Source organism: Furipterus horrens, unplaced genomic scaffold, assembly GCF_987537825.1.
Source record: "Furipterus horrens unplaced genomic scaffold, mFurHor1.1.pri manual_scaffold_7, whole genome shotgun sequence".
Classification (NCBI taxonomy): domain Eukaryota; kingdom Metazoa; phylum Chordata; class Mammalia; order Chiroptera; family Furipteridae; genus Furipterus; species Furipterus horrens.
Window position 1 is genome coordinate 113,479,462 of NW_028327177.1, and position 26,513 is coordinate 113,505,974.

At 51.9% G+C, this 26,513-nt stretch overlaps 1 protein-coding gene across 2 annotated transcripts in view; it reads left to right on the plus strand.

The window, feature by feature from the left end:
- The window catches only part of KY (kyphoscoliosis peptidase), a 43,776-nt gene extending 18,643 nt beyond the window's left edge, over positions 1-25,133 (plus strand). The window contains exons 5-12 of one of the 2 annotated variants that reach the window (XM_090284303.1): positions 1,688-1,741; positions 4,651-4,733; positions 7,780-7,888; positions 9,211-9,328; positions 17,878-18,066; positions 19,415-19,605; positions 23,726-24,321; positions 24,912-25,133. In XM_090284303.1, the coding sequence (XP_090140429.1) occupies positions 1,688-1,741; positions 4,651-4,733; positions 7,780-7,888; positions 9,211-9,328; positions 17,878-18,066; positions 19,415-19,605; positions 23,726-24,321; positions 24,912-24,917 (1,346 nt within the window). In that variant the 3' untranslated portion in view covers positions 24,918-25,133. Of the gene's footprint in view, positions 1-1,687; positions 1,742-4,650; positions 4,734-7,779; positions 7,889-9,210; positions 9,329-17,877; positions 18,067-19,414; positions 19,606-23,725 lie in introns of both variants that reach the window. The other variant, XM_090284301.1, reaches the window with a different exon arrangement.
- The last annotated feature ends 1,380 nt before the right edge of the window (positions 25,134-26,513 follow it).

Genomic DNA, 26,513 nt, shown 5'->3' on the forward strand with positions numbered 1-26,513 from the left:
TGAGGGCAACTTAAAGGGCCAAGCAGAGCCCAGCTTGGACATCCTCTGAGGTGAGGAGAGGAGTGACCTGGACCTACACACTGATAAGAGGCAAAGGTATGACAGCTTTGTGCTGAGGGGTTTCTTTCTTCTCCATACCCAGTAATCACTGTTCTTGAGCATCTGCAATTAGGAATGGGTAAATAGGGCATTTAGCTGAAGATGAATTTTATCACCAGAGTGTTACTGTTTTTAGATATCATTTATTGACTGTCTAAAAAGTAGCATGTGCAGTGCTAAATTTCTTACATTCATTAACTTTTTAACCCTTGGACATATTATTGCCACTTTTTACATCAGCAAAGTGATGCTCAGCAAGGTGAAATAACTGCCTAAGTGACCAGCTAGGAAGTGGGTCAGAACCCAGGTCCAGTCGAGGTCTGTACTCTTACCCAGCATACTTGGCTGGCCTCAGTGCCTGGTGCACAAGCCCATGCCCAGGCCCAGACCCACGATGTCTCCTCCACTCCTTTTTTGGTCTTCTTCCTGTATCTGTCCATCTGTGGCTAAAAGGGGCCTGGGGAAATGCCAGCCAAGGAACAGAGGCTGCAGAGCATCCAAGGCTCAGGTTCTCTCTCAGTTCATTCAGTGGGCCAAGGCAGACCCTCCAAGTCTGCCTGGTCCTGCAGTCCTGAGCTGTCAGGGTCTCAGGAGGGCAGTCAAATGTAGAGAGGGCAGGCCCTGACCATTAACTAGTTGGATTCACATTTTAGCTCTGTGACCTTGGGCAAGTGGCTTAACCTCTCTTTTAGACTCCGTTTCTTCATCTGTAAAAGGAGGAAAGTGATTCAGTGTCTCTCGTAGGATTCTTGGGAAGTTAAATGAGATAGCCAATATAAAGCACGAGCCAAGGATAGTAAGTACACAAGAAATGCTAGCTTCTATTTTGAACCCCATTAGTCTACCAAAGAAGGCAGATGGAAAGAAAATGTAGGTCCAGTGTTACTCAGAATGCTCTATATACTGTCTTGGCACACACCCTCACCCCCAGCTCCTCCTGGTTCCATCAGGGATCCACATCTTCCTGACCTGGTTTCAGATCAGCAGGACGAGTTCCTCTCCTATTGCCCATGGTGTCAAAGAACTATTGGTGACCGCTCTGCCTTAATAATCCTGGATTTATAGGATTTGGTTGCACTTGAACCCTCCCAGGGACTAATTTAATAATTGCTTGACCTTTGGGGGTTCAGCTCCATACAAACCACCTTCCCTTTGCCCCACTTTCGTGTCTGTCCATGGTCAGTTTCTGTCTGGGGTTATGGGACATGAATTCACTGGCGCTCTCAGCATCCCCAGCTTCATTCCTGGATAGCAGGAGAACGAGGAGGAGGGCAGGCACAGCAAGCTCCAGGCAAGCCCACAGAATAATACAGCGTTGCTCTCTGAGGAAATGCTACCTCTGCTCTCAGGCTGCAGGTGTCTTTATTGTCATCCATCGCTGGTTCCCAGTCCTCCCTCTGCCCCACCAGGAAGTCCAGGGCAATCCCAGCAGCCATTTGGTGGGGGGTAGGGATGGGAACAAGAGGCTCTGAGATGGAGAGTGAAGGGGAGGGGCCAGAAGCCAGGACCACCACACAGAGAATCCTCTGTACTTGCATTTCTGTTTCTTCTGAAGTGTCTCTGCATCTTGACCTTTGGGATATTGTAGGTGATAAAAACGGAAACACAAGACCCCGGCAGCCTGGAGGGAAAGATGCCCACGGTAAGTGCAAGGCCTTTTCCAGGGCCGTTCTCTGAGACAGGGATTTGATTTAGCCTCATGGGGAATCTCCAGCCAATTGAAAATGGCTCCTTGGGTCCCTGAGGTGAGAGGCTGGAGACACCTCTGGGCTCAATAAGGGAGAAGTATCTGATTGATTAGCAATGTCTGCCATGGACACAGGGGGAGAAGTGAATAGCTCACAAACCAGATGTAAGCCCAAAGTTAAAGCACAAAGCCCACCAATAACAAGGCAGCCCATTATGGGAAACATATTAAAATGAGAATCTAGAATTGTGTTAACTTTAAGTAGAATGCCAATCACATGTAAGGTTGGAGGCATGTAAGTAAGCAGAGTGGGCCAGAGGAAGAAACCCTGAATGGGGCGATAGACAGCCTGGGTTAGAATCCTGCTTTTGTTTCTCCTGGGCCTCAGTTTTCCCCTCCGAAGACCAGATAGCATCTAAGGTTTGGTGCCACTTGGCACTTCTTCCCATTGTTTTGCTTCAAAATTAGGAAAGTTTAGTTAATGCCACTGGTATATTAAATTACTTGTGCAAAATTATATTTGGATTTATATAATCTACTCAGAAGGTAAACTTAATGAGGCATAAATCATTATGGGTAATTTTAATACTCAGATATTGTAAAATAGAACCAAGAAAGGGTAAAAGCAGGAATAGGGTTTTTGGTCCCATTTTAGAAATTCCATCTTTCTTCTAAATGGGGGCAGGGAGACCTCATTTGCAGAGCTGTGCTGAGCAGAAATTGTTCAATGTGTAAGTCCCCTTCATATCCACTTAGGTCACCCTGATAGCCCTTGTCGGACAATGGCAGGAACCAGATTTCAGGGAGGGAGAGGGAGGGCACTGAGGAGTGGGAAGCTCAGCAGGGCCTGCCACCATGTCCCCATGCCCTTCTGAGGGGCTGGCTGGCTGGGCCAGGGCTGCACTCAGACCACATGGGACAGGGACAGGGACTGGTGGTGACCTGAGACAAGAAGGCTCAGCTCCAGCACAAGAGCGGTAAGCATGATGATGCTGAGCTTCAAGGCAGCTCTAATGTAATCCTGACAGCAGGATTGAGGTGTGGGGTCCAGGAACTGTCCTAGTCCTTTTAGAGGGAGCAGAAGAGGAAAGAAAATGCTAGGTTGCTGGGTGGGTCACAGCTTCATGGTAGGCTTTGCACAGCCTGCCTGCCTGCCTACCACACGTCCTGTCCCCTCTTAGGAGAGGAACAGCCTCTGGATCCTGGATGTCAGGGCACATGACCTGGTGAGAACCCAGCCGGAGGCTTGAGGCCAAAAGGACAAAAACCCCCAGGGGTGCTGCTGCAGTGTGACAGCAGGGAGTGAGGGAGTGGGGGGAGGTGGCCTTGGGGAAGGTGCCAAATCCAGCCTGGAGTTAAGAAGGATGAAGGCCTAGCTCCTTACAGGAAGGGGCCTTGGAGCAGTGGGGAAATGCAGAAGGCTTCATGTGGCCTGCTCCTGACAGCTAACCTTGACGAGCTACCTAACCAGCCAGCATGGCCTCTCATCCAGAAAGGGTCATGAAACAGCTCAGGCCGGAGCTGGTGGCGCCACCCCATCCTCACCTTCTCGCCACACCTGGGTCTATAGCACTAGGGTACAGGGCGCTCACAGCCCCTGTGGGATGTGTGGGCAAATGCACAGGGCACAGAGGCTTCATACCCATTCTCCTGCCCTTGCCTGCAGAGGACCCCTATCCTGCACCCTCCATGAGCAGAGTGACACTGACCTTACAACATGACCCGCCATCTCATTCCCTTCCCCCAAGATGCCCCATAGATATGTGCCTGAGGCTCTGTAGCTGAGTTCAGCACCCCCAGTGAGGTGGAGGTAGGGCCCCAGTTAGAACCCATGCCTGTGCCACCCAGTAGGCATTTTCCCACCTCACTCTACTCTTCCTGGGTTCGCTGCTGCCCCCCGGTGCCCCCCCCCCCCCAGCATCCCTTACTCACTCAACACTCAGAGGCTCCTGAGATGGCTGGCTGAGAGTCAGGTGAGTCAATATAAGTCAGGGGATCGATGGCTCCATCCTCCTCCCATCCCTCCCTCTCCTCCTGCCCAGCTTGCCTGATTTTGGTCAGCTTGGCTCAGGGGGCCTTGAATAAGAGGACTCTGCCAAAACCCAGGTTCTCTTCTGGGCTAGGACAGGGGTTGGCTGCCCATCCATCAGTTGGTCTCACCCCTGGTCATTTAGCCCTATAGCATCTGACTGGGCCTGCCATGGGTCCAGGCTTCCTATGAGAAAGGCTGGACGTGAGTGATTCTGGTTCACAGCCTCCCCACAGTGCCTCGAGTGCCTGTTATCAGAACACTTGGCTTTCTTGGGGTGCTCCAGGCTCCTGCTGACTAGGGCAAGGGAGAAGGCCTATCTGGGTGCCAAACCCACCTCAACCTACACAGGCCCAGAAGGCTCTGCAGCACCATGACCATGGCACAGCCCCCCCTCCCCCCGCCCCTTGAGCTCACTGGGGGCTCATAGCATTGTCCAGACACTTCCCACAGAGCACTCATTCCTGGAAAAGTTAGCAGAGATTCTGCAGAAAACTGAGTGGTGAGGAGAAGAGAATTTCATCATCAACCTGTCTGGGGACTGCTGAGGTAATTGAGGTGAAACCAGTTTCTTTACTGAAGGTTTCATAGGGTCCACAAATAGGCTTATGTTCTCAGTGAATCTCCAGGAGGACTAAAGGAGTTGCCATAGTTGCCAAACCAATTTGACCCACACCCTTTCTAGGAGGTATAGCTGCTGGGAGCAGAGTTTCCAGCTCTGGGAATCAGGGTAAAGGTCGGACAGTCACAGCTTCTCAAAAAGGCAGGGAGCCCTGGGCCAGGCAGCCCTTGTCAACATGTCCCAGCCACTGACCAAGCCTCCCTGTGTTTCCAGCCTACCCCTGGGATCGGTCCAGCCTGAAATCCATGCCCCTGGACCTGCGGCAGTTTGAGAAATTAGACATCTATGCCTCACAGGTAGGAGAGCCAGCCCCTCTGCCTACAGGTCTTAAAGTTCTCCAGGCCAGGGTAGCACAGTCTTTCCCCTGCCTCCCCACCACCACATACACACACTCAGTATATCCTGAGTCCCTTGGATAGATGGCCCAGAGTGCCTTTTCATGGTGTATGGATGGGGGACAGATGGCCCAAGGTAGCAGGCCATTCCATCCCTCACTCCCCACTGATGACTCTGACACTCCCACCAAAGGCTGCATACCCTGCAGCCGCCCCAGTGGCAGGTCCCTCTAGCCAGCCCTATCCTGCCCTCTCCCTGCCCGTTTGGGCATTACTATGAATGAGCTATGCCAGCCCCAGCCTAGAAAGGAAGGGAGGAAGAGGGTGGGGGAGGAGCACAGATGCAGACGGCCAGCTCCCACTGTGACCATAGCCAGGTTCATCCCTTGAGCACGTAGGCTGCTAAGCTCTCACATGTCTGGGCCTGGGCACGGGTGGTGTGGAGGTGGAGGGAAGCAGCTACAAGAGCTGAGTTGAGGCACTAGGGGCACACTGAGGTCATGGGAGCCAAACAGGACCCTCACCACAAAGTCTGATTGGAAGGGCCAAGGAGCTGGACCTGCTGGTGACATCAGAGTGAGCTCCCTCGGCTGGCAAACTGGGAGGTCATCTGCAGGCTGCTGGTCAGGCTCAGAGAGCAGTGCAGGTGCCCTGCTGAGGCCAGAGACACAGCCACGGAGCAGTGGAAGGCCAGAGCCAGCCAGGCCCAGGGAGGGACAGGCGTGGGGACCAGTGGACCAGAAGCCACAGGACTGAAGTTCTGGGTTAAATCAGGACTCAGCCAGGCCACAGTGTGGGCCTGTAATGTGTTCTAGGCCCTGGGGAGAGGGACAAAGACAAGGACTGTGGAGTTGGACCTGAACCTAGAAGAAAAAGCAGCAGAGAACAGTGGGGCAAGTGGGAGACAGAAGAGGGGCCCAAGGGTAAGCAAGGGGGTCCTGGAGCTCCGATGTGAGTGGTGGAACAAGTCCAGGAGAGAATAGGTCAAGGAGCACCCTAGAGTGGGGGTGAGGGGCGTGTGGGCAATGAAAGCCCATTTGAGCACCTGGGTGCCCTGACTTCTCTAGAAAGGTTGAATAGGGTCAAGGCTGCCTTTCCAGCAACCCAACCCTGATTCCTCCTGAGGGCTCCTGTGAGAAAATTTAATTTTTTCCTTTCTTTTTTTAATTGTGGTAAAATAGATATCACACAAAATCTCCATTTTAATCATTTTTATGTGGCATTAATTACATTCACAATGTTGTACAACCACTTCCAAAATCAGAAACTCTTTACCCATTAAGCAATAACTCCCCATTTTCCCTCCCCCAAGTACCTGGTAACCTCTAATTTACTTACTGTCTCTCTGAATTACCCATTCTAGGTATTTCATGTAAGTGGAACCATACAATTTGCATCTTTTTATGGCTGGCTTGTTTCACTTAGCATCACGTTTTCAAAGTTCATTCATGTTGTAACATGTATCAGAACTTCATTCCTTTTAATGGATGAATAACATTTTGTTGTATGGATCTATCACATTTTGTTTAGCCATTCATCTGTGAAGGACAATTAGGTTATTTCTACCTATTAGCTATTGTGAATAATGCTGCAGTGAACATTTGTGAACAAGTATCTGTTTGAGTTCCTGCTTTCAGTTCTTTTGTGTATGTGCCTAGGTGTGGAATTACTGTATCGTACGGTAATTCTGCTTAACTTCTTGAGGAACTGCCAAACTGTTTTCCACAGCAGCTGCACCATTTTACATTCCCACCCGCAATGTACAAGGTTCTTTCTAATTTATGCACATTCTTGCCAACACTTCTTGTCTATCTTTTTGACTATAGCCATCCTAGTAGGTGCGAAGTGGTACCTCTTTGTGGTTTTGATTTGCATTTCTCTAGTGACTAATGATGTTGAGCATCTTTTCATGTGCTTATTGGCCATTTATATATCTTTGGAGAAATGTATATTCAAGTCCTTTGCCCATTTTAAAATTGGGTTGTTCTTTCGTTGTTGAGTTGTAGGAGTTTCTTATATATTCTGGATATTAAACCCATATCAGATATATGATTTGCAAATATTTCCTCCTTTCTGTAAGTTGTCTTTTCACTTTTTTAATAATGCCCTTTGATGCACAGAAGTTTGTTTGTTTGTTTTTATTATGAAGCCCAATTAATCTACTTTTCTTTTGTACCTTATGTTTTGTTATCATATCTAAGAGTCTATTGCCAAATCCAAGGCCATGATGGTTTACTAACCCTGTGTTTTCTTCTAAGAGTTTTATAGTTTAAGTTCTTATGTTTAGATCACTGGTATTTTTTGAGTTAATTTTGTATATGGTGTGAGGTTGGGGGCCAGCTTTATTCTTTTGCATGTGAGTAGCCAGTTGTTCAACACCATTTGTTAAAGAGACTATTCTGTCCGTTACTGAACGGACTTGGCATCCTTGTCAAATGTCAGTTAGTCATAGATGTATTATGAGTTTCTTTCCGGACTCTCAATTCTATTCCATTGGTCTATAGGACCTCCTACTGATGTTCCACACTATTTTGATTACTGTAGCTTTGCAGTAATTTTTGAAATACAGAATGCGAGTCCTCCAACTTTGTCCTTTTTTTAGAATTGTTTTGGCTATTCTAGCCTCTTGCAATTCTATATGAATTTGAGATCAGCTTTTCCATTTCTGCAAAAAAAAGGATGTTGGAATTTTATAGAGATTGTGTTAAATCTATAGATTGCTATGGGTAATAATGATCATGACTAGATGCTACTACATCCACCTGGCCCCCAAATCACATAGAAAAGATGTAGTGGTTCTAGGACCAGTGATCAGTTGGTCAGCACTACCCACTATGTTCAACACCCCCCACTAAGGCTTGCTGCCAGCCCAGCCCTTGTCCCTCTGGACATCCTCTCCTCCTTCTCTGCCTGGAAGAAAGGCAGCACTGGCTGCAGGTGGCAGGGAGCTGGGCTCCCCACAGCCCTCGTCCAGGCCCTGACATAGCACACCCCTTCCACTCTCCAGGTGACAGTCAAGAGTGGCCTAGATGAGCTAATGGACGACCTGCTCCAAGAGGCCCACAGTGACCTGGAGAGAGTCCGTGCGATCTGGATCTGGATCTGCCACCACATAGGTAGGATCACCTGTGGTGTTTGTTCTGGGACCCCTTGATGTCACTCCTTGCAGACCCTTATTCCCAGGGTAGTATCTCTGGGACTCATTCAATCGCCAGTGAGTATGGAATGAGACCGAAGATGGGACAGGGGCTCTCAGATGGGTAGATTGAATAACCTAAGACTGACTAAGCAGAGTAGAAGTTACCATGTGCTAACAGTCTCCATAAAGGGTCATTGGATGGGGGAATGAGTCCCACCTGGCCCTCTGCCCACACCCGGTGGCCAGAGCTGAGGCCCTTCACCCAGTAGCCACCTTCCCTCAATCCTGGCTTTCTGGTAAACCTGCTCCAGATACATAAGTACCCAGGACAAAAGGTCATCTTCAAAAATGATAACCATCAATTGGGGGAGAGTCATAGCTATTTCAAAAGTTATTGCAATGAGAGGTGGCTTAAGGTAACAGTGCTGGGAAGGGTGGGCTCTCTTCTCCCTGCTCCTGGTCCTATATGGCAACTTCGGTCACCAGTCTCAGCTCAGGCTCCAGGTTCTCAGAGCCACATTAGGGGACCTAAGCATGTGCAGCTGCCTACAGCTTTCACAGGGCAATCCTGGGAGTCTGACCAGGTCAAGCCAATCCCCACATGTGGTGGCTAAGAGGATAATGGATGCCACCCCTTGCAGTCAATGGAAGAACCAGATGGTTGGTGGATTTTTAGTTTTTACCCTTCTCTCCTGACCTGCTACTATTGAGCTTTTCCTTTGTCTTCCCAAAGCAGCAGTTAGAGACACAGCTTAGGATGAACATAGGTAGGGGATGTAGCCATAGGCCTGTGGGGGCCACCTGCTCCCACCCCAATCGCAGCAGCTCAGCCTGGGCCTTAAGGGGACAGAATCAGAAACAGAATATTTGGTAGGATGTTCTTACTGCACGCACACACACACACACACACACACACACACAACACCTTTGTGCCCTCAGTGGCCACTGTGCCCCCAGGCCTCACTCCAGGCCTCAGGCTCTCTTGTTAGTGAAGTGACAGGTGGTAGCAGAGCAGGCTTCTCTACTTGGGGCAAGCTTTGACCGTAGCTCAGTGCGCCCCCTGTGGGTCAGTGTGAGGCCTTGGCTTTGAGGGTCACAGCAGGGACAGGAGCAGCCTCAGAGGAAGGGCCTGCAGAGCTGTGTGGTGGTGGGAACAAGTGAGCAGAGCCCTGCACTCCAGTGCTTCTCCCAGGCCCCAGGGAGGCCAGCCCAAATGCTGTGAACCCCCTCTCTTCTCTGCACCTGCCTTGGTGGCCTCCCAGGACCTGGTTCCTCACGGTCTCCCACTCTGCCCTCCAGAGTACGACATCGAAGCTACCCAGGAGAAGGACCGCCAGGCCTTCACACCCAGCAACATCCTGCGGACCCAGAAGACCAACTGTGATGGCTACGCTGGGCTCTTTGAGAGAATGTGCAGGTACTAGAGGGGTCCCTTGAAGGGCAGGCAGTCCCGAGTCCTACCACCCCCACCCTTCCAAAGCGCTGTGTGCCTTCGCCCACATGTCAGCCCTGAAACCTGAGTTTGCAAACTCTGCTCTGGAATCCAAGTGAGTCCTGAAAAGGTCAATTTCTCCCATTTTCACACCAGCATAATTGACTTTGTACCATCTGCCAGGCTTCGCCATGCATTAACATAATGGCAGATGAATGCACAGAGATAATTTGGTTATAAAAGGCCCTTTTTCCACCTTCTCCCATCTCTGTGCAGCTGAAGGTTAGAAGAATGGCAGATTTGGGAACAGGAGGACAGTGGCTGCTGACGCCAAGGGGACTGTGAAAGGCTTGTCCTCGAGTCAGGCATAGGGGTCCTCTCTCACGGGAACCAAAACTTCTCCTACCTGAAAAGATGCGTCACTTGAAAAAGCTGAATAACTAGGAAGCAGCATCTCTCTTGGAGACTGTGGGCTCCATTTTTGTTGCTCAGGTTGCCTGGGTGGGTAACAGTAGTTGAGTGGCTGCTAAGGAAACCATTTGTGTTTGGAGTCATCATTGCTGGTTCTGGGTGACCTCGAGAGAGACTCAAGGCTGGGGGAGCCCCACTAATCCCCGCAGCTTCCTGTACTTGCTCTCCGAGGTCTGCTGGGTTCTCCAGAAAACAATCAGCCAGCACTAGAGGCCACTGAAAAGCCCCCTCTGTGGGGGAGGGATGGACTGCTGTCCACTGTCTCTGCAGGCCTCTGGGGGTGGGTCTTTCACCACCCTGATGTCAGCCCCCCAGGATAGCAGGTGGTGATTCATCAAATGAAGTGTAGCAACAAACAGTTAAGCATCCACAGGCAGGCAGGTGCGATGTGGTCATGTCACACAGGTGGCTACAAAGTGTCCTGCTCCATTAGATTACCCACAAGGTCAATTCTGGGCCTGACCCCCTGTTGTTTGTCTCCCACCATCCATACCCACCACCATGTGCCTGGCCCCTGTGCTGCTCTGACCCTCCTGCTCTTTCCTTCCCCTGCCTTCAAGGCCCACCTCTGAGACTGCAGCCCCGGAGGCAACCAGGGCAAGGTGCAGAGGACACCAGCTCCTTCACTCAATGGGAGCAACCCTCACCACCCCGAGCACTCCCACCGCAACCTCCCTCCGCCAAGACCTAGGTGCCCCCATCTGCCTCTGGGCCTCTCCAGCCCCCTTCCCAGGCTTCCCAGGCCCCAGGTTCCTGAACAAGACTGTCCTGTAAAGTCCTTCAAAACCTGGCCTCAGCCATACTTCCAGCCCTGTGCCCTTTGAGGCCGCCTGCATGTCCAGCTCACTTGGCTCCCCTCTCCCTGCTGCTCATTCCAGGCCGCATCACATGTCCGGATGCCCCCCACCTTCCCCTCCCTTGATCATCACACCTTATCCACAGCTCCTGTCTTGCCTTATGCTTTTATTGAATGTTTTCTAAATTAAAAATATATTTGTTAATTGTAGGTGATTTATAAAGGGCACAGAAGTAAAAAGGACGAAATTAAATTACTCTGAAAGTTAAATTACTCTGAATCCTACCACATAGAGATAACATTTTGTCATATTCCTTTCTGGACTTTGTTCTACCATTGAGGCTTTACCTGAGCTCATTCTCATATGTCTACGGGTCTTACATGTCTTCATGTGTGGTTAGCCTCTCTCTCTCTCTCCCTCTCTCTCTCTCTCCTTCCCCTGTGACCACCCATCTCAGAATCCTATATACAGTGGGCCCTCAAAAACAGGAAAGGACAGGATATTCCAGCAAACTAGTACGAAATGGACCTTAGTCTCTTTTTAAATATAAAATAATCATCAATTCATCTTCAGCTCTCTTTGTGTGTAACATCGTTCAGACTGTAATTATTTTCATCTGAATTTGCAAATTTGAAAACACTCAGGGTTTTTAAGTCATAAAATATATCTTTCTCTATCCAGTATAAGCTTTCTAGCATGGTATAGAAGGAGTGTCAGGTTTAAAGCCAGAAAGACTTCCCCAGTCCTCAAGTTACCAGTCCTTAATTTACCACTTACTAGTTTTGTTCCTTTTGGAAGGCACTCAGCCTCTCAGATCCCCAGTTTCCCCATCTGTATACTGGGACTGTATACAGTCCCTACTGGCGGGACTGCAGGACTAAGTGAGAACAAGCAGTCTGGGATTTGCCAACCCAACTTTGGGATTGTTTTTTTAAGCTTTCTTGTCTTTCTTGAGTACTAAAGTGCTTTTGCTCCGTGGAATTTTCCTGCAGACCCATATAGACTCTCAAAGACTCGGAAAATTGGCACTTGCCTTGAGTGAAACTGTCAGCTTTCTGGCTGATCCACATGCTTAACAACGGCCATATTCTGGCCTGCAGCTGATCATTAAAACATATTCAACATTTTGCATCACTTGAAGTTAGGTTCCGACCTGGCAGACTCTGCACATATCCAAGATGTTTAACAGTAGCTCACAGTTCCTTGAATTCCTTTAACTTTTGCTTTAAAGATCAGTAACCTCATCTATGCTTCACTTCCCTAATTCTCCTTACCTTTAAAATAACTGCCGAAGGCTTGGTAAATGCATCAGCTGATTCCTTAATAACTGAAGACATGTAATCCACACTTGCTGATTTATCCTCGCTCAGGTGTCAGAATGTTCTCTTAGCAAGAGCTGTGCCCACATGGCCATCATTACTGCTGCCAGCCCAGTCTGCCTCCCTGCAATGGCCTCTTTAAAGACTGATTTAATAAAGTAATTTGGTGGGGAATTCAGATATTTTCTCCATATCACTCATTTTCTCATCTTCTTTCCCAAGTAACCAATGTGAGGTTGTTGATGATATTGCTTGTAACGGCTGGTCCACTTTCTTTCTGACTTTCTATCATCCAGCATTAATGTCTCTCCTCTTGCCTTAATTGTCACAGCCTTAATGAATTCTGCTTAATTTCCTTGCAGGGCCAAGCTTAACTCCCCAGATCCCTGCCACTGAGTCAGCCTCCAGTACATTCCCTCGCCCTGTTATCACAGCTCTATCACCAGCTCGCAGATTTTCCAGAGTCTTTGGATAAAGCCAGGAGCTTATTACCAGTTTGAGGCTTTGATGCTGAGAGCGCTGGATATCACCAGTCAGATGTCAGTCAGTTTCCCATCTATCTTTCAGCTGTCACAGACAGCTTCTGCTTCCTGTGATGTCCTGGACGAGCCCCAAGCATCTCTTGTTTCCAGAGGCCTCAAAACAGGGGAGTGGCCTTCTCAGCTTCCTGAGAGAGGAAGATACATTGGATAGCCTTAAATTATCCCCCAATCTGACTCTGTGATATAAGGCCTCCAAAAGAGACATCTGAACTTCCCCACCCTTACAGATGCATCGAAGGGTAGTGCTCACAAATATGAATTACATCCCTATAGCAAACCACCCTTCTGTTTCACTCTGTACACCACCAATACATTTAAAAATTAAACTATGTCTTGGTGTACAAGGTCCAGCCTCCCAAACTGGGCATTAGGACAACTGAGCCCTGGTACTGTTTTGGCCACCAACTGGCTCTGTGTCCCCAGGCAAGTGAGCCTCCTTCTCTGCACCTCTGTCTCCTCACCTGTCTTAGAAGAGGCCCCTGAGGTCTGACTCAAGAGACCCCACACAGGGCCTTCAAGAGAGAATTATTACTGTGATTACATTTACTGACCACACCATAAGGGCGATGTAAGAACAGAGAAGCAGATAGCAGAAATATAAAGACACTCTCAAATTTACAAGAATCAACTACATAAATTGGGACACATAAGTCACGGTACGCTGGACCTGCTGCAGATGGAAACCATAGTATTTTTTGGTCAGTTTAGAATTTACCTTTACTGCAATAATACAATAATTAACCTTCCTGAGGACCAACATGTAGGGAACAGAAAGGCCCTAAGACTTCGAAATCACATGTGCTTACCGAGTGAAAGTTAGCACTGGGCTTAAAGTTAATGGCGCCATATTCCCTCCCTTCACTATTTGAAATCATAAGATACCTGAAAAAGAGCAGGCAGGCTTTGTTGCCTCTCCTGCCGCCACCACCCTTCCCTGCCCTCCAACCCGTTTTGTAGCAGGGTTTGGACATGCTGGGCGAGGTGGTCAGAGCTGGTGAAGCCCACAATGGTCAGAGCCTGGTGGTGCACCCTGCTGAGGGCCTGGCAGTGGGGGGCTAAAGCAGTATGACATGGTTCCTGCGATGGGGCCTGGACCATTCCTGTACAAAATGACAGTCGCAGTCTGGATCCTCCACCTTCCTGGCAGTGGGGTTTTCAAAACTGTCAAAGGTAAAAACCAAGATTCTGCAGCCTGAGGTTATTAGATAGATCTCCTTTGGTGATCCTTTGGGCCCTAGTTCATCTGGCCTGAGCGTTCTAGGAGGTGGAAACATTTCTTGTGTTCTCTCTCTTCTTTAAAGCTCTGCCTGCTCTTTCCAGCAAATTCCTCCTCATTTGCATTTCCCAGGGCTTTGTTTGTCACCAACATTTTAGTGACAGTTCATATATCTGCCCCTCTTCCAACTATGAGCACGTCTAGGGCAGCCAGTGAGTTTGATGTTTAGAAACATTATATTTTATTATATTACAGTATTTATGGTATGATATATGATATGAGATATGATTTGATGTAATTCTCTTGGGCCTGGTACAGTGCTTTGCTCACAGTGTATACAGTCGGTGATCTTTTGATGGCATGAAATGGTCATGGGTCATCCTGACTAGCTACCAGCAGCTGGACTTACTAGTTCCACAATTTTGCATGAGAATTATGGGATATTAATAATAATGCTTTGCATTATGACTGCTTTGTCCAGTTCATCTTGCACATTGCTGCCAGGTAGTAAAATATTCTCATATCATAGTCAAGCATGGCATAAGCTTATAGCTGAGTTTAGTTTCTCGTCTACATTCTGCCCCAGGCATTCCCCACAGCCCTCCCACCTTCTCCTCAGCCTGTCAGAAGAGAATCAACCCCTAAAGATCATTTACTGCTGGCTTTTCATTTTGCCCATGAGAAGCCGACCAAGGTCACACTGGAGGTGATATTAGGGCTGGGAGTAGAGCTGTGATCTGCTGGCTCAGCCCAGGGACTGCCCACTCCAGCCCAGAGCACCCCAGGAGTGAGAGCTCCCCCTGCCTAAGCCTGGGCAGGTTCTCAGATCTTACCTCCACTTCCTCCCCTCCCAGGGGAGGGTTCCCCTGGCCCACGGCCTGAGGACACTGCTTCACCTAGGAGGACACTCGGGCTGAGTTTGAGCCAGCCATGCTGCCTACATCAGCGCCGGCTTCATTTCCCTGCAGAGCTCCTCCCTCCTTCCCTGGCTCCAGGTCCTCTTTTTTTTTTTTTTTTTTTAACAGATTTTACAATTTATTTTTTAAAAACAAAAGGTTAAAAAAGTTCTTCATTTCCAACCCTGCCTGGGGTGTGAGTAGGGAATAGAGCAAGTTGAGGAAGGTGGCCACCCTCTTCAGGGGAAGAGGCCCACTCTCCCCCCGAGCCTACAGAGGACAGACAGGGCAAGTCAGAGGTAGGCCCTCGCCCTTCCTGCCCCACTGCCTCTGCAGGTAGCTCAAATTGCCACTATGAAGTTCAAGAGGCCAAGTGTAGAAGTGGGAAGCCAAAGGCTGCCTTCTTCACATCAGTGGTCTCTCCAGCTCTTCTTGCCCCCTCACAGGTTCTCTGGGCCTCACCACTGGGGCTCCCAGGGCGGGCAGGCAGGAGGCTCGGCCTGAACCAGCCCACCGGCAGCTTCCTTAATGTTGTTTGTGACACAGCAGGGCAGTCAGGGGACTTCACAGTATGGGGAAGGGCTTAAGAGACATCATGACCAGTCTGGAAGGGAACATCTAACCCTCATCGCTTTCTGATCTTGCCTCTCTGCACCGGGGCTGCCCTTTTCTATTCCCCATTCTGAGGCTGAGTGGAGTCCACGCTCAGTATGTCCAGAGGTGCACAGCTCCACCCAACTCACCTGACAGCAAAACGGGCCCTGCTCCCTGTCTCCCTCCACATTGTGCGAGAGACATCGATCTGCACAAGCATTCTGAGCCAGAAAGGAAAATAACTCACCAAAGAAAGTAATTTCAAGTAGTATTTATGGTATGGATTTTTCCCAACCCCAAAAGTAACACATAATCATTATTGAAAATTTAGAAAATATAGAGAAGTTCAAAGAAGAAAGTTTAAGTCACCCATAATCCTATTACCAAGAGACCAGGTGATTTTTGCTCACTCTCTCTCTCTCCCCTGCCCCCTCTGTCTCTTGTCCTTCATGAATTCACACACACGCATGCACGCACGCACGCACAATGTGCTGATGGCACAGTTTTATAGGCTCTTGTCAATTAGCCTTGCTTCAGGAGCCTTTCTTATCTCACTAAGTATTTTTCACATTTCTTCTCACACTCTCTGAGTACATGGAGCCTCCTGATGAGGCCCAACCTTCACCCACACCTCCATCCCACCCCCCTGGCCTTACTTTTGACCCTCCCCTCTCACTGGCTGTTTTCTCCAAGACTCTGAACATGCTCTAATCTTATTCTGCTAACAAGGCCCCTCGGTACTGCCCTGCGTCTCCTCTGCCCCCTCCTCTGCAACGTTGCAGCAAAAGGGGGCAGGGGCTCTTCAGGTGTGTCTGCTCTGCTTTCTCTCCTCCTGCGGGCCCCCACCCTTCCTCGCCCTGCCTCCTGGGCTTTCAGCCTCTGAAACTAAGCTTCAGGATCCAGTTTCTCTTGCTTTCTGCCCCCCATCTCCCATGTGCTCCCAAAATCTTTCCCACGGGGTCCAGCTGGTCATCTGTTCCCTTAGACAGCCTGGAAGGCCTGGTCCTCTGTTGGTGAGGCTGCAGGCAGAAGCATAGGGAACGGGGTGAGGGGTGGACTGCGGAACAGCCAAGCCCACCAGGAGCCTCAGCAGAGCAGCCTGCACCCTGCAAGGGAGGGAAGTTCAGGTGGATGAAGGTGATGAACCAGGGCCAAGGTGCAGGTGAAGCAGCCCCCAGCAGGTGCAATGTGGTAACCTGCAGGCTCCACATCTCGCCTTGGTGACTCTCTCATCAAATGATACAAAGTACTATAGATTAGTAAATTCTGCTAATTGTTCATTAAACATTCATTTTTAGAGGGGAAATTTCCCCCATTCCCATAGTGACTGTGTGGCCATTTCACCCCAGTGCTTCAGAGGCTCCGTGGCACTCTTGCTTAGAGCACCTGAGGCTGCAGGCCTGGTCCGTGGAAGGGCCCCTGCCACCAAGGCCTCCTCTCTGACCCAGGCCTAGTGACCCCCGGAGTGCAGAATCAGTTCATCTGAGCAGAGCTCAGAGTCAGTTCTGCTGCGGAGGGTGGCCAGCCAGTCTGTGTCGTGTGCTCCAAGGAGCCCCATCTGAGGAGCCACTGTGTACATCCTGGATAGCATACATTTATGTGTTTATTATACCACTCTTCCACAAGCAAAAAGAAAGTATCTTGAAAGGGGCACTTTTTTCTAATTCTCAAAAAGGCCCCAGAAGGGCCAGCACAGGGTGTCCCCTCAGCCAGGCTGGCAATCCACCCCCCGGCTGCCGTTGGGGGCCATAGGATACTGAAGAGGACTGCCAGCTGACCATCACCACACTCTAAGAGCTCTTGCTTGGCCTTGGGATGGTACCCACCATTCAGACCAGGGCCTCAGGATTTCAGCTACAAACACCCAGATTGTAGCTTGCCAGCGATTTCTGTGGTTCCCAGATGTGGCCAGTGCCCATACGGGCTGTCCAGCCCCCAGGAAGTGTTGCCAGCTTGGTTGTGAGCTCCAGGGGAGTGCACTGCCAAGGAGACCCAAGATCTGGGAAAAGAATGATAGCGTCCTACATCCCAAAGGACAACTAAGCAGGACTCCAAAACTGTGGCCCAGACAATCAGTCAGCCAGTGACCTTACTGCATGGTTGTGGCCCTGGCAGTCAGACAGGAACCATCCTGGCAGGGGGCCCGTCCTCCCGAGTCAGGGCTGCAGACTCAGGCTGGCCCTTGGGCAGGATGACACCCAGGAAGTAGGGCTCAGCTTTCTTCCGTGACCTCCCGTATAGCACGCCTCCCTGACACCCCACACGTGTCACCTGGACTCAGCTCCTCAGTTATGCATGTGTGTAGAGCTGTTCTGGTTCCTCAAGTACATCACCATTTCCCTGGTTTTCATGTCCTTGAGGTCATCCTCAATGTCCCACTCATTGTCCTCCTGAAGAGCTTCCGTCGAGCCCCAAGACAGGCTCTGGGGAGAGACATTTTAGTCTTGAGGGAGGAGCAGGCAGCAGGACTGCAGCCAGTCTTCAGCAGCAGGACCAGCTGGCCTGTGTCCCTGTCCCCTGTCCTGGAGACAAAAAGCCCTCAGGCTGTGTATATGTGGCTCTGATCCAGGTAAGGAAAAAAAGAGGCAGAGAGACTCATAGACAGCAGACATGCCTGAAGCCTGGGGTCACTGACAAACAGGCTTGGGGGGTGGGCAGCCCAGCAGGAGCCACCTCTCAGACCCCTGTCCCGCCCCCAGAATCGCTGGAGTGCAGTGCATGACCGTGCCTGGCTACTCCAAGGGCTTTGGCTATCAGACTGGGCAGAGCTTCTCTGGGGAGTTTGACCATGCCTGGAACGCCGTGTACCTGGAAGGGAGGTGGCACCTGCTGGACAGCACTTGGGGCAGTGGCCTGGTGGACACCACCACCTCCAAATTCACCTTCCTGTAAGTACAAGTCTCAGTTCTGCTGCATGTGTGGTGGGTGGAAATGGGGGAGATCCAAGGTTGAAGGAGGCGGCACCAGGGAAGGAGAGCCAGGTGGCCACAGTCTGACGCGGGTCACTCCCACTCTTTCTGGGCTCCCAGGTGATCTAGCTGCAGGTCAATTACAAGGGCTCAGAAGTTTTTGTCACCTCACCCTTCACTGCCTAATTCCCTCCTCTGGCTCCCTGCTACTCCCTCCACCCAAGTGCTGAAAACCTCCAGCATTTGCCCTAGGGCCACATATGGGAAATGCAGGGCTGAGAACCTTCTTTAACTACCAATGGGTTCCCATTGACTGTATCATGATTCACAGATAACAGAATTCTCTCCCACTGCTTCCCAGACATCGAGGTTCCTCTCCTGCTCTCTGGGCTGAATGCAGCCATTCACCTCTCTAAGGAAGGGGTTAGGGTTTTGCAGGAAGGGGTACTCTTAGTGTCCAGTCACCGAGCCACACGGGGGGGGGGGGGGGGGGGGGGGGGGGGGGGCTAGAGCATCACTATCCTTGGAGGCTCTGGCCAAGCCCAGCCTCAAGCTAAACCCATGACATTCATTGTGGATTATGATGTCCGTCAGCAGCTGAGATCCATCAGAAAGATTAGCATTGTCTCCAATGTTTTCAGTTTAAATCCTGACAGCCCCGCCCGCAGGACAAATATAAGCACATGCACACACACCCATGCCAGGGCCTGTGCCCTCAGGTGCCTTCTCACCTCTGTCAGCTCCAGGTGCTGCTCACTTTAAAGGGCCAAGTAAAGCCTCCCCACCCCCATCACAAGAGAGTCCCCCCATTTCCTTCTTGATTCCCATCACTGACCCCCAGAGAGCCACATCTGGTCGACCTTAGACACTCCAGAAGGGCCTCCATGGTGCTCGGGCATGGAGGCTAGCGGGCCGCTGGAGCTGGCCCACCAAGCACTTTCCCTCCCTGCCTCCCCTCCCCTCCCCTGCCTGACACCTGGTCCCCGTGTCACACTTTCCGCTCCCTTCAAGTCTCTGGCTTTGAGAGCAGGGGAGCCCATTCTGCCCTGGATACGGTCGTGAGTTGTGACCTTCTCTTAGAAGGGGCCCCAGGTCCTACCTTGGCTCCTGTTTCTGGAAACAGACACTGAGGGGTACCTTTAATGCCCATGTCAGGATGGGAGACGATGCCTCTTCCCTTTCAGGGTGTCAGCGGGACCCCTCCTATGGGTGTGTTAGCCAAAAGAAGGCGCCATAGATGCCCTCCCTGTAAGGCACCACCTCCCACTCCACAGGGCTGGCCCTGCTCACCCCACATGGCTGCTCACCTGCTCTTCCTCTGCTCTAGCTACAATGAATTCTACTTCCTGACCCACCCCGCCCTGTTCATCGAGGACCACTTCCCAGACAACAAAAACTGGCAACTGCTTAAACCCCCTCAATCGCTGAGGCAGTTTGAGAACAACATGTATCACAAGAGTGAGTTCTACAACAAGGGGATGCTGAGTGCCCGTCCGGAGACTCCCATGATCCGAACAGGTAACCCCAGGACAGGTGGCCGGTGCGGCAGCAGCAATGGGGCAGTCTGCTCAGTGCCTCTAGGCACCTGGGCCCCACAGGACTGTCCTGCAGGGTCCATGAGCTCAGCGTGAGCTGTATGTGTGGGAACATGCAGAGGGCACATGGGTCCCATGGGACTGTCTGTCCAGGGCTCATGTGCTCAGTGTGAGCTGTACATGTGGGAGCATGTGGGGAGCTACTGAGGCAGCCAAGGCTGTCAAGCCCACCGGTCACACTGTGTGAACCCAGAGGGGGGTGTGGAGGATGCCTGTGGGTTTTCCCACCGCGAGGGCTGTACTCACAGTCCAGCCTGTCAGGGAGCCAGCCTCACTCAGCTCACACAGCGGACAGGGGCCACCTTAGCCCTGGCTGCACCACCTCCTGGTTCAGGTGCCCAGCAGAAGCTAACACCCTGCTGTGCTCTCTTTCCAAACTCCCAGCAGTGAACACATGTTGGCCCAGCTGAGTCAGTGTCTGTGTGTGTCAGTGGTGCAGCCAGGCAGCCAGGGAGTGGCAGGGGTGTCCCAGGACCCAGGGTAGGAGAGGCTTTCTTAGGGAGGTGCCGACTGAGCTGGGTCTTGGGAGCTGGAGTAGAGGAGGCATCATGGTATATAGGGACAGACACATTTTGGGAACCTCCGAGCTGAAGCACCCCAAGACCGGGCCAGGCTCTAGGGGCAACACAGCCTCCTCAGTGCCTTGGATGCCAGCTGGCTCTGCTGGCCTCTGCTCCCCTTTCCTCCTTCCTGGTGACAGGATCCAGCCTCTTCCAGCTAGCTTCCCTGGGTCTGGGCAGTGCAGAACCCCAACCTGAACTGTCCCCGTGGCTAGCCTGGAGTAACATTTGCTCCCCACCTCCCCACGGGGTCACACAGGCAGCCATCTGGGTGTCTCTGCACACTCTGAGGTATGTGGGAGGGCCGGCTCCAGGGATCCAGAACTGTGATCATGGCCTCACAGGACTCTCTCCAGAGGACTGTCTTATGCACCTCCATGGTCCTGGTGCCTGGTCCTGGGCTGGACACATGACTGGACATGCCACAGATTCAGCACAGCCTGGTCAGTGCTCCCCCAGACATCAGCAAAGGACTGCCTGTCTGTGCCCTCCCTCCCTGCTACAATGGCTTGTATACACTCAAGAGATGAGGCCTGAGTTCACATCAGTGGTAGCACGGGGTGGCCTGTAGTTGGGCCCAGAGCCCATGGGAGCCTGTGTTCCCAGGTGCCACCATGTTACTTCCAGCTGCCTCGCCCCTTCTGCCTCACAGAGCCTTCCTTAACCAGGCTGAAGGCTGGCATACTTGATTTAAATGACAAATACCTAGCGGCACCTGCTGTTACAATAGCAGTGTGAAGCCACTCACTCTCTTGGAGAAGGAATGCCTTTCCCAACTTGAGGCAGGATGGCCTTGTCTGCCTCCAGCCTTATCAGATGGGAGCCTGTTGTCTGCGGTGGGCCATGGAGCCACAGGGAAGAATGCACCAGGTCACACTCATGTCCAGCTAATGCCACTGAGCTGAATTTGCCTTTTCAAGAGACATGGGGTGCTTTAATAGATGGTAATCTAAAGTTTGATTCTATATTCGAGATGCATATTTAAAGACTATCTCTTGGTTGGAGCTAGTTATGTTAAGAGTGGGGATGGAAAGGAAGCAGGAGAGGGACACTGAGGTGCACAAATGCAGGAAAGGAAGAGAACACAGGTCTGTGGGGGTGGAAAGCCCTTCAGGGCAGAGAGCAGGAGAGAGCTAAGGAGAAGGTAAAGGAGGAGGAGGAGAAAAGGTGCAAAGGAGGTCACAGGCTCCTACAGTCCGCAGGGGTCCCCAGCACTTTATTTCAAGTCTCCCTGGCCATACCACTCACCATTGCCAGGAACCCCCTGGGCAGGGCACTGAGGCAAGGCAGGAAAGGAGACAGGTGGGCCTCTTCAACATGGTGTCCACATCCAGCAGAGAGGATAGACATTAACAAAACGAATTCCTGTCCTGGCTGGTGTGGCTCAGTGGATTGAGTGCAGGTCTACCAACCAAAGGGTCACCGGTTTGCTTCCTGATCAGGGCACGTGCCTAGGTTGTGTGCCAGGTTTCCAGTTGGGGGCATGCGAGAGGCATGGTGTTTTCCTCCCTTCCCCTCTCTCTAAAAATAAGTAAATCAAAATCTCAAAAAAAAAAAAAAAAAAAAGAAAAGAAAAGAAAAAAATCATGACAGCAGTGCTAAGTTCCCTGAAAGAGACCCAGGGCAGGAGAGAGGCCTGCAGGGCGCCCAGCCTCATCTGAGGACACTGGAAACACTTCTTTGCAGTCAGGTCTTATCCAGGTTTGGGGAAAATGGTGGAGGGGAAGGGCAGGTGAGAGGATCCCAGGGTGTGAAAGGGAGTATCCCTGGAGGATGTGAGAGAATGCTCTGTGGCCCCCTGAGAAGGAGGCCCCTGAGCTGGCAAGGCTGAAGGGAACAGGCTTCTCCAATGGTCTCCAGTTTGATGGTGAGCACAGAAATGAGCCCAGGATGGGCAGGGAGGATATGTTCACAGGAGCCCTCAGGCTGCTGTGCACGGGCGCTGGACAGTGCTCCACGCATCAAACATAAATTGCATGGGCCCTCACAACCAACTCAGGTGTCAGATGGAGCAGGACAGGGGCCATGAGCAGTTGAGGGCTGAAACAGCTCTGCCCACTGAGCTAGTTTAGAAGAGGGAGTGAGGGGAAAGGGTTTCAACTGAAAGAGGATAACAAGTCTACTGTTCTTAGTCACTTTCTTTGGAGGTTATGTTGGGGCAGATGTCCCACAGGTGTTGAAGGCCATGGACAAAGAGCATACACAGAGAAAATAGCATCAAAGCACAAAGAATCCCACCATCAGTGTAATGGAAAGGGAAGGAATGACAGCAGAGATCTGGTGGCAGTCAGAGGGACGGGAAGAGGGCCAGGCTGGAAAGGGTAGCAGACGCAGGGGGAGGAGAGGACGTCCAGAAGTGCATGGCCCACAGACTAGATTCTCCAAGAAAGTCACTGAAAACTTTGGAGACTGGAGACAGAGGCCAGATTTCTGACAGCCAAATAGGAAGTGCAGTGGGGACCAGTTTGGGAGTAAAGGTGGGTGAGGAGTTGGCAGTGCCTGAGAGGCAGGGAAAGTTTTCCAGGTGGAGGAGCCCCATGAAGAAGCAGAGGAAGCAGCCGTCGAGCTCCCACCCCTGTCCTGCTGCCTGTGTGCGATTCTCATTCCCCAGCTTGGAGTTGGCACTGAATGCAGTCACTGAGCAGGCTGGGGTCAGGGAGCCCCATGGCAGATTCAATGGCAAGCCTTGGGGGCACTAGTCTTAGAGCCTGGCAGAGGAGTGCTTATGGGCTGCAAAGACCAGAGGATGGGCCTTCTGTCCCTGAAAAAAATCACCAGGAAGGAGGAGAACAAAACTACAGGGTAAGGGGAGAGGCAGAGGGAGGGTGGATGTCAAAGACCCTCCCAGGCACCCACTGACTCTTCACTCCACAAACATTGCTAAGACACACCCCTAAGGGAAGCATGGAGGAAGGGTGGAGCAAGGAGGCAGCCCCGCCATTTGAGCACAGTCCCCAGGAGTGAAGCCATTCCAAGCAATCTCTAAGGTAATGTGTGGACATGGCAGCTGTTAACACTGGAATGAACAGATGTTGGAGGGAGCAGTGTGGAAACGAGGCTCCAAACTTGGAGGAGATGGTCGAAGGAAGGCTCTTCAGCCAGGGCCTGGGCCCTCCTTGCTCCCGGGCCCCTCCGTGCTCTGCAGTCAGGCGAGACCTTTGTCTGATGTGAATCAAATGAGCAAGGGGAGCCCATACAGCCAGGGACAGAGTTTTTCCTTGAGACCCCAGCTTTCAACTCCCTCAAAGAGAACCACCTAAAGTGAGCAGGAGGACATTCAAACGGTGTGCTGCAGCTGGCTGAGGTCACATTCAGAGGCGTCACATGGCTGCTTAAAGTCAATTGTGGTGAAAGCATTCACACCACGGAAACAGGCAAATGTTACAAGTCAGGGCTTTCCCATCCAGAGCCAGTTGGTCACCAGTCACCAGCACATTGTCCCAGGCTGAACCCACTTCACCCGACTTGGCTTTCTCCCCACAGTGAATGGGAAGGCCACGATCACCATGGAGAGCTGTGCCCCGACGCTGTTCATGTTCATGCTCAATGGCAAGCAGGAGCACGGGCTGCTGAGCCTCCGGAAGAACGGGATGAAGCTGGATGTCTACCCTCCAACCATGGGCACCCACAAGCTGCAGATCTTTGCCAAAGGCACCTCTGACATCTACAGCTCGGTGCTGGAGTACACGCTCAAGTGTAACTATGTGGACTTGGGTGTCCGGCTGCCAGCCGAGCTGCACCAGCCTGTGGGCCCCAGCTGGTTCTCAGAGCAGATGGGCATCTTGAAGCCATCCCACCCCGACCCCATCATCTACACCAGTGATGGGCGCTGTTCCATCAGCTTCGGCGTGGAGGATGGCATCAGCGTCCTGGCCTCCCTGCACGGGGATGAAGGCCCCATCACCGAGGAGACGCAGCGGCGCTACATCTTCCAGCTGCACCGGGAGAAGCGCATAGAGCTGAAAGTCCAGCTGCCCCATGCTGGCAAGTTTGCCCTCAAGATCTTCGTCAAGAAGAGGCAGGAACCGGGCAACTACGTCTTTGTCTTCAATTATCTCCTGTGCTGCAGCAACACCAAGGTGAGCTGGCCCATGTTCCCCGAGAGCTTTGGCAACTGGGGGCAGGGTAATGAGCTGCTGGAGCCTCTGTCGGGCATGCTTCCTGCCAACCGGAATGTCCCATTCAAGTTGAAGCTGCACGGTGTCGCCAAAGCCCTGGTGAAGGGGCAGGACACGTGGCCCCTGACCCTGAGCGGCGAAGGCTACTGGGAGGGCAGCTGCAGCACGGCCGGCTGCCGAGAAGTCTATGTCATGGTGCTGGAGAACGCCAACCACAACTTCTATTCCTACATCCTGAAATATAAAGTGAACGACCAGTGAGGGCCCATGCCCATCGCCTTTCCAGGGAGGGCCTGAGGGACGCGCAGCGAGCCCTGGGCCCCACAGAGTCTGCATGAAGTCACTTCTAGGCCTCTGCCTCCAACCCCCTGCTCCGTCGCAGGAGCTGTGAGGCTTCAGTTCTGATGGCTTCACTCAGTTGTGGCGATGGCCAAGGGGACAGAGGCAAAGGCCCCTTAGAAGTAAAAGGTGCTATGTAAATCCAAGGTATTGTAAACTGTACACCCCTGCCCAGATGTCCCCTTCTTGTATTAATGCTGTTGTTGTTATAGGCTTGATGTGGGAAAGCAGGGTGTTGCCCGGGCTGAGAGCTCTTCACATGATGGTGAGAGAATAAATCTCCTTCGGGCCCCAGAGACATGATTCGCTAGGCTGAGTCATCTTGAACTCATAGAGCCCCTTCCCAGGAGCATCCCAGTTTCTCACCCACCCCTGCATCCCAGGGCAGATTGGACTCTCTTTTGTTTTCCAAGACCCAACCATCTTCCACGTTACTGCTGCCTCTTCATTAGGTACTACTTGGTTTTGGAGAGCTCTGGGGGGGGAGAAGGTGTGAAGAGGAAGGTAACATGCCCCTGCCACTCACTGGAGGCTGGTGGTCCCCCCAATCCCTGTGCATACTGGGAATGTGGCAACAGAGAAATTACAAGGTGACTGCAAAGCAGGAAGAAGCCTGTACTCACTCTTGGGTGCCCGGGGTGGGGGCACCATGGCAGTCCTGTGCCCTGAGTCTGAGGGATGAGACCTCCAACTTTGCTCTCAGAGGAACCTGCAGAATAGATGGTTCAGTTGGGGGTGACCTTCCAGGCCATCTTCCAGCCTGCACCCTGCCCAGGGAGCCTCAAGAGGCCTGCTCTCCCCTGGGAGCCTTGTTGATAACACTGAATACAGACTTGGGCAGGGAGGCCAGCTGAGGCAGCAGTGCAACGCTGCAATTCAGGGAGACTCCCACATAACAGGACTCTCCAGGCCTCCAGGAGTCCCCACCAGCAAAGCCACAGCTAGGGGGACCTCAGCCTGCCTTTGGAGCAGTTTTCGTGCTTGCCCCTGTCCCATCTCCCTTTCTCTTTTACTCTAAAAAGAGAGACCCTCAGGTTCCCACCTTCTGTGGGGACAGTTCAGAGCCTCTTGCTTGCTTAGGATCGAAAAGCCTCAACTGTCCAGCTGGCCCTCAGCAGCACCTCGGGCAGGCGTTGCCATGGCAACAGTGGAAAGGCTAGCTCCAGTGAGGGCAGTGGAGAAGGGAGGATGGAGAATGCCATGTGTGGCCCACACAACACCATCCCAGCACACGGAAACATTGAAGGTGGTCCCTCCTGGCTTCTCTTGCTCTGGAGCCCCTGCCTGTCTCAGTGTCTCCACCCCTGAGAGCCAGCCTTACCTAGAACTCTCCCCTCACTGCTGCTCCAATTGCCCCCAGTTTCAGCTACAGCCAGGGCCCACCAGGGATCCTCACGGCCTCCTCTGCCTTTATTCTCACATTTATGTATTTAACCAATCAATGCTTGTGGGGAACTTAATAAGCACCAGGTACTGTGCTTCAGGCTGGGGCTACAGAGGAAACAAAGAGGGACCTGCCCCTGCCACCCCAGAGCTCAGGGTGAGTGACTGCAGCCTCCTCAACCAGACCTGTCTGAAGTTCCAAGCCCCCAATACTTCAGTCCATCACGCCCCTGGGCTCCCTCCCCAAAAGACCCCACTGCCACACAGCATGGACCTGGCCCAGGGCAACGTTACAGCAGTGTCCATCCCCCACCACGCTGAGGCCCTGGAACACGAGGGGATGGCCCCATGGTGGGACTGAGCTGCCCTGGCCTGTGTCCAGTGCCTTCTGGCCTTCTCTGCCACCCTGGCATTCAGCACCATGTCACTCG